Source organism: Egretta garzetta, unplaced genomic scaffold, assembly GCF_000687185.1.
Source record: "Egretta garzetta isolate BGI_Z169 unplaced genomic scaffold, ASM68718v1 scaffold168, whole genome shotgun sequence".
Taxonomy (NCBI): Eukaryota; Metazoa; Chordata; class Aves; order Pelecaniformes; family Ardeidae; genus Egretta; species Egretta garzetta.
In genome coordinates this window covers 1308121-1315198 of record NW_009260675.1, presented here as the reverse complement: position 1 = coordinate 1315198, position 7078 = coordinate 1308121, and the positions used below count along the sequence as shown (strand labels likewise).

At 38.3% G+C, this 7078-nt stretch overlaps 1 protein-coding gene across 4 annotated transcripts in view; it reads left to right on the top strand.

Annotated features, from left to right (window-relative positions):
- The window catches only part of ARHGEF7 (Rho guanine nucleotide exchange factor 7), an 83606-nt gene that overhangs the window by 15371 nt on the left and 61157 nt on the right, over positions 1-7078 (top strand). For all 4 annotated transcript variants that reach the window (XM_035901152.1, XM_035901149.1, XM_035901150.1 and 1 more), the window contains exon 5: positions 6449-6537. In XM_035901152.1, the coding sequence (XP_035757045.1) occupies positions 6449-6537 (89 nt within the window). The remainder of the gene's footprint in view (positions 1-6448; positions 6538-7078) is intronic.

Below are 7078 nucleotides of genomic sequence, written 5' to 3'. Positions count from 1 at the left end.
GTTTACCTCAAAGCTCTGAAGTTACATGAATATTTCTGGTGGGCGTTCATGAGAAGCTTGTATGTATGGGTTGACAGTCTCTGTTGCACTCCTGTGCCCCTGCTCATTTTTGCTAGTCTTCATTAGACTGGTTGACATTTCTTGAGTTGCTAGTCTTTCACTGTCCATTTTTCTTGACTTCCTGGCACCTATGCATACCTCACTTTAAGATTTTCTCAATTCAGAAATGTTTTAAATGCCTTCATGCTTTGAGCATGACGTTAAAACACAAAAGAGCTGTTTTTCCTGATGTATTTTAAAATGACTTAGTAGAACTTTCTGTCTTGCAAGCTCAAATTCAAATGTGTTTTCTGTCAGCATTATAATGAATTGATTTTCAAAAGACCAGGATAGGATTGTTGAAATAATTGCTCTTGATTAAGGTCTCTTTATGAGCAAAATGTTCATCCTGGACATCTAATTGGGTTTCAAAATAATTTGTAAAATGTTCTGGAGTTGACAGTATGACTCCACCCTTCTTCTCTCAAATGTGGCTGAAAATACTGCAACTAGTTAGAAATTCTATACAGGCAACGTTGTGCATTATCATTTTTGATGAGGCGTTATTTGGAGAGGTCCTGGGAATTGGTGGGTTTGATTAAATAAATCCCTTCCAGTCAAGCTGGAACTTGACTTCGGCAAACCTGGGTAATAGGGGAGAGGAAAGAAGTTCTTTATGCAGGTGTGGTTTTGGTTTAATTCTCACAAAATTCATAGGCATTAGATGTTTAGATAAATGGATTTTTGTTCTAAGTTAGAATCCTCTAATGTCAGGTAATTGTGTATTTGTAATCCTAGCTTGCACTGTTGCTCTGAAGTTAGGTAGTCAAGGAAAGGAAGAAAGAGCTGATTAGTAATGGGAACTGCCTTTACCCACGTTGCTTTCTTAAAGATTTTAGAAGAAAAGTAAACCACATTATTTAACTTTGCACAAGCAGAGCGTGTTACATGATAAGGTATCTCAGAGTAGCTAAAACATCACAGAGCTGTGCCCATGTTTGCTACGCTGTAACTTGTTTGCTTAGCTATGCCAGAATGATTAGTGTTGGCACAGAGCGCTGATAACATGTATGAGGTGAGCTATGAATGGTTGTAGGACAGATACTGAGATGATTGAGCAAAGCACAATTTAGTTTTCTTAGGCAGGGCAATGACTTGGCTGAGGTAGAAAATGGTTTTTACTTTGCTTTTTAGTGTTTTGTTTCCTCCCCCTGCTCCAACCGAAGGGGAAAAAGATGATTTGTTTGAAATTGTGGTACTTACCATCAAACTTAAAAATAGAAGACAAAAAAGTAGTAGTTTCTTTTCAGTTATGTGCCTACACTGTAAGGATCAAAAAGATGGTCCATTTCACTTTCCCTGCCCTCCCTGTGCAGATATTTATATTTCCCTTTTTAAACCCTGTAACATAGTGCCTTTTTTAAATCTTCTTTGATCCCTAGTCAGGAAGTGCTTTGAAATGAGAGGACTTTATTTTCATCCTCCCGTGCTGTTATACATGACAGAGGGGAGAAGACTTATACTGTGTAAACTTCTTAGATATTTGACAGTGTGGCTTTATTGAGTGGTTTGTGTGGGTTTTTTTTTTCTTACATAAAATGGAGCAGGGAGGGGTGAAGGTGTAGGTGGAGCCCTGTCTCTGACATTGCTGTTTCTGTCTCACTCAGTAGAGAGATTTGGAGACTTGGTTTTGAGAGTTCCCTTGTGATGAAGAGAACAGGGGTTAGCCAGAATGGGATGTGCTTGCTTACCTACTGTCGGAGGTTAATCAGTTTTTTTAAAAAAAAAAATCACATGGTCACTTGCTGGGTTTTATCAAAGCGTAATCCACTGAAAAGGCATGAGATTATGCAGAAGGGAATATAGCTTTGAAAAACGACACTTCATATGTCACAAGCTTCATTCTAATTATTCACAGAAATTAATGTGTCATTACTGTCCTAGCCTCTCTTCTGTTACGCTTTCTCGACAGTTATGTTATTGTCAGGCCCAGTGCAAATTACAGTGCTAATGGTTCTTCTGGTTAGATGTTAAAAATAAGAAAAAAAAAAAAAAAATCAATGTGGGAAAAGGCCAATGTATAGTGGAAGAGTGGAGTATGTCCTGTTCCCATCCTGTGGTGCATGAGGGATGGATAGACATTTTTATCGGGGGTGTGTGTGTGTGTGGTATGTGTGTGTGTGCAGAGAAAAACCCATCAGGAACTCAAGCTTTCCTCTCCCCAGCCATGCAGCCATGTACACTTGGAGGGCTATTTTGTTCTCTTGTCAAGTGTTACTCTACACTCATAAATAGAATAGAGTTTGGGACAAGGGAATACTACTAGGGAAGAAGTGTTGGTAGTGTCGATGTTGCAGAGTGGAGTCACAGCGATGGCTGAAACAGCTTGAGAACCAGGGAGAAGTTTAGGTCTGCCCTCCTGGTTGGACCGATTAGTCTTGAGAGACAAAAGTGGCTTGTAGCACTTCACTAATAGGGACCACATAGCTTTTGGTGTCCCAGTTGGCACGTCTTTTTTATCCCGTACTGTAGAATGAAATAGCCCAGATCAGGTCTTTGCATCTAGATTACACATGCCATAGCCTAGTAATAGGAACATGTAGTGGTCATCTTGCAGTACAGTTGAAATGCTTTAATGAAGCATGTCCTGAAGGAGTGCTTTGTGGATTAGCATGAAGTAGATTGGTGCATGAAAATGAAGAGGACGTAAACTGGAGACATAATGGAAGAGATATAGGAGGGAATGTGAGAAAGATAAGTAATTTGAAGGTGAATAAAATAAATATTTGCATATTAATGAAAATGGAATGAAACAAAACATTGGGAAGGATTGGGTAAATTGTCCTTTTGCAGTCACTTAGGTAGATGCTTGTAAAGGATAAGATAACTTCATTTTAGACAGTTTGTGGCATCTTAAGTACTGCTGAGGGAAAGGTTACAGAAGCTGCTCTAAGTTGATTTGGTTCTACTGAGAATACTTATTTGCTGGAATAATAATGTTAAGAAGCCTGTGCCAACCCCTTCTCCACCCAAAGGTGATCTGTTAAGTGAATTCTATCTGGTTAATCACTAGCCACCAGACACTTCAAAGCATTATCGAGTGTAGCTGGGTGCAACTGAATATAATGCTATGATCAGGAAATAAGCAGATAGTGATAACTTACCTTGGCTTCAGTCATCAGGTGGATACAGTCTCTTCCAGTACTTGAGCAGATGCTTGTTTCTTTTGGGTTTGATCATACGCTGCACATGTTTTTGTTGGGTTTTCAGTGTTAATATAACAGCCTTATATTGCAACTGGGAGAAAAGTAGGGAGAAGGGAAGAATCTTCCATATGGGAAAACTTGGTGTCTGGCTCAGGTTGCTCCTTTCTAGTGCTTTGAGAAACAGAGCTTATATGTTGGGGTGGGCAAGGTGCTAGGGTTTTGCCAATGTTTTCAAAACCTATGGACTTCATAGACCAATGGACCTATAAGACCTTTGTATGTTCACAGTATGCTGAATTGGGGTGACACCTGCTTGAAATGTTAAATGTACTATGCTATATGTTTGCAAAAGTACTCTAATGTTCTTTCATGAAGTATAATAACCAACACTTATCTTTTGTTTATGCTAAGAATGTGATTTCTTATGTGCAAGATCAGGATTTTCTTCTGTGTAATATATTGTGCAATAAGCTAATTGCAACAAGACTGTTTCTTATTCCTCCTTATGAAGTGAGCCAGTGCTTGGAGGCAGAATACCAGACGTGATAGACAGCTGGACTGAATTGCTGTGTCTAATTCTGTGTTTCTACAATAGAAATGGCCTTTGCATTTTAAAAGCTGAATGTTGATGATGGCTGTTCAGGCAAAATTATTTGAATGTGTGATTCTTTTTTGTGTCCTGTTTTTAAATCTGATTGTGTATCTGATGGATAACTGAATCAGCTGAACAGCTGGTAATATAAATGACACTATATATATTCAGCAAAAAGTCTGCCACTTTCTTCAGCAGCGTAGGAGAAGAAAAAGTTAGGGGAAGAGATGTATTTCTATACCCTTTAAGATAACAAAGTAGCTGGAAGAAGAGCCATATTTCTATGACCAGCCAACTTTCTCCAGATTTAACTAGGGTCAGGCATCTGTATCATGATAAAATTCAGTGACAGGTATTTACTTTTTTCCTTAGGTAACTCTGGTTTCTCCTTTCATGCTTTTTGGCACATGATTAATAAACTTTTAGGTATTTAGTGAACCTGAAAGTCACTATAAATTTTAGGATAAGTTAAGAGCTTCCACAGAGAATGAAAGCAAATTACCAAGTTTGTGTAAACTATATAGTTTTCATCATTCAGTACAAAGAAACAAGTTGTAATTGTCCCATAAATGAGTAGCATTATATATAAATATATAAATGAGCAGCCGTACATAGGACATGACTTTAGGTGCTGCTTTCACATTGAGTGTTTAATGACAAATCTGCTTGGGTTTATGGTTTTGTTTTAAGGGGATGGCAGGAGTCCTGTCATTTGGAATTACTTGGCTGTATAGCAGAGCAGGGCTGGTGGCTGAGAGCATCGGTGTTCCCAGCTGAATTAACTGCTGGGGCTAATGGTGATTGTGCTGTTTGTCAGCTTATAGCTGACATGGGGGCGGGGGTGGGGATGTTAACCAACAGGATTTTACTGTCATCTCTGAACGTGGTAAGGAGAAATGGTTTGTCCATGTTTGGCAGTTTTCAAGACCGTATTTTATTTTTAGAATAGCTGCTTTGAGGAGAGTTCCAGTGCAATACAGAGAGAATCCCCTCAAAGATACCACATGTGTACATTCTTGGGGCCTGAGCTGCCCCTTAGGGACTGCTGCCTCGGGTCCAGCCAGCCTGCCTAGTGCTCCTGGCACCTGAAATGGTCAGCTCGCCTGAGACCGCAACATCCATGAGGTTGTAATGGGGCAGCCTGAAGAAGCAGTAAAATACAGTCCAGCAGAGGCTGGTACCACATGGGCTGTTCTGCTTATGGCAGTGTTTCCCTGGTCAGCTTTACTGTCCATGGGAATTTCCTGTAGCTTGGCTGATGGAGCTTCTCCTGGAAAGGCATGTCTGTATTTGAGATTTGCATAATCTGTTCTTAGTGGCCTCAGGCATCAGGTAAACTAGCGTTAAATTATTCATGTAACTTGATTAAAATGTGCTTGAAATAGGAACTTGCTTCTAAAATAAAGGTAAAACTTTCTGTGTGTATGTTTTGATGATGCTTTTTTTTGGTGTGGGGTTATTTTTGGTGGAATTTTCTTTTTTTTACAACCCAGCATTTTATTGTTTGGGTACAAATTACTGAAATACTTATTTGAAGTTTGCATATTAGACAAGCCTGCTTATTTACAAAAAAACAAACAAAAAAACTATAATGTCCTGATAAATACAGTCTCACAAGCATTCTCTGTTGTGTGCAAAGTCAAGTGAGAGGTCAAAAAGACATGCTGTAAATATATTTTTTTTTTCTGTTTCTCCAGCATGCAGCATGATGCTTTTGATTGTCTTTCCCCTCATCTTTGCTCCTCTGGGATTGACTTAGAGGAGTGGTAGAGGTAGGAGGGGAGGCTTTAGGATTCTGTTTTCTGTGCCTCTCCATTCTGGGAGTCGGCACTCGTAACTCTCAGGACTGTTTTTTGATCTTGCAGGCTTATGTTGTTCTTCCAGGAAAAGCACGTATTACTGAGGGGTAGATTCACTATGGAATTATAGGAAGGACTACATTTATTGTTACGATGGACTCTGTTCTCGAGTGCATAAGCATTTTTATTTTTTACTTAACAGTAAAAGATAATTTTTTTTAAAAGATTACTTTCTGGGATAGTCATCTGGTAAGTCACCTCACTACTTGTATAATGTTTTGGTTCTCTACTTCAATGAGACCGAGTGTAATGTTCCACCTCTGGTATGTTCAGCCTTTGAGTAGTCACTTGCTTTTAGAGAGTTCATTAAATTGATACTAAAATTTAATACTACTTTTATTTGAAAGTGCATATGATGTTTGGAAACGTCTGTTGGGGGTGGTGGTTGTTGTGTTGGTTTGGTTTGTCTTGGTGTTGTTTTTTTTTTGTTTTTTTTTTTAATTGCAGTCTGTGATAATGTTTTGTTTTTAAAAAAATTTGGAAAAGCTACCTTTATTAACTGACTTTCTGGTTCCAGGAAAAAGAATGGGAGTTTTTCTACTTGCCTTCATTGAGGCTAGAGTTTCATTAATTGTGAACATATGAATCATTCCGATTATTTACCAATAATTTCAAGCATAAGTATGTACGTTTCTCAGTGAAGCACTATTTTCACTGTATCTTATGATAAATATTTTAAAGCAGTTTGTTTGACCTCTAGTGTTGAGCTATGAAATTGCACCCCATTGACACAAAAATATCTTGCATTTCAGAAAAACCGGTCTCCCCCAAATCAGGTACATTGAAGAGTCCACCTAAAGGCTTTGATACGTCTGCAATTAACAAAAGCTATTACAATGTGGTGAGTCATCCTTCTTCCTTCATGTGAGCTGTTATATACAGTAGAACATCATTTAAATAAATGCTCTTATCTGCAGAAAAAATTTGGCAGTCTTGTCAGAGCCTTAGTGCCAAAACTAGATAGGGGTTTTAGTGAATTCTTACATAAACAAGATCATTATTAGTTTAATAGAATATCACACATACAGATTCTTAAGCATGATGCAAAATTATAGTCTAAAGTAAGTTAATAATAGGCATTTCTGTAATATATTGTGCTCACTTTATTTGCTTTGCTAATTTCCCTTTTCTCCCCATCCCCCAAATATGCGATCAGTCTTCTCCAGTCTCAACAAATTAATGAAATTCTGCTGTGTTAAAATGATTAAGGATATTTTTTTCCTTTTATTGAACAAAAGATTGAACATTTTGAATTAATTGCTCCTTTGTATTCATGCTTATAAATCAACTCGGTTATTAACTTCGGGAACCTCTCGCACTGATGGATAGATTTCACAGCAAAAGTGCTATAGCTAGAGTCAGCCTATAAACCGCCCCCCCCC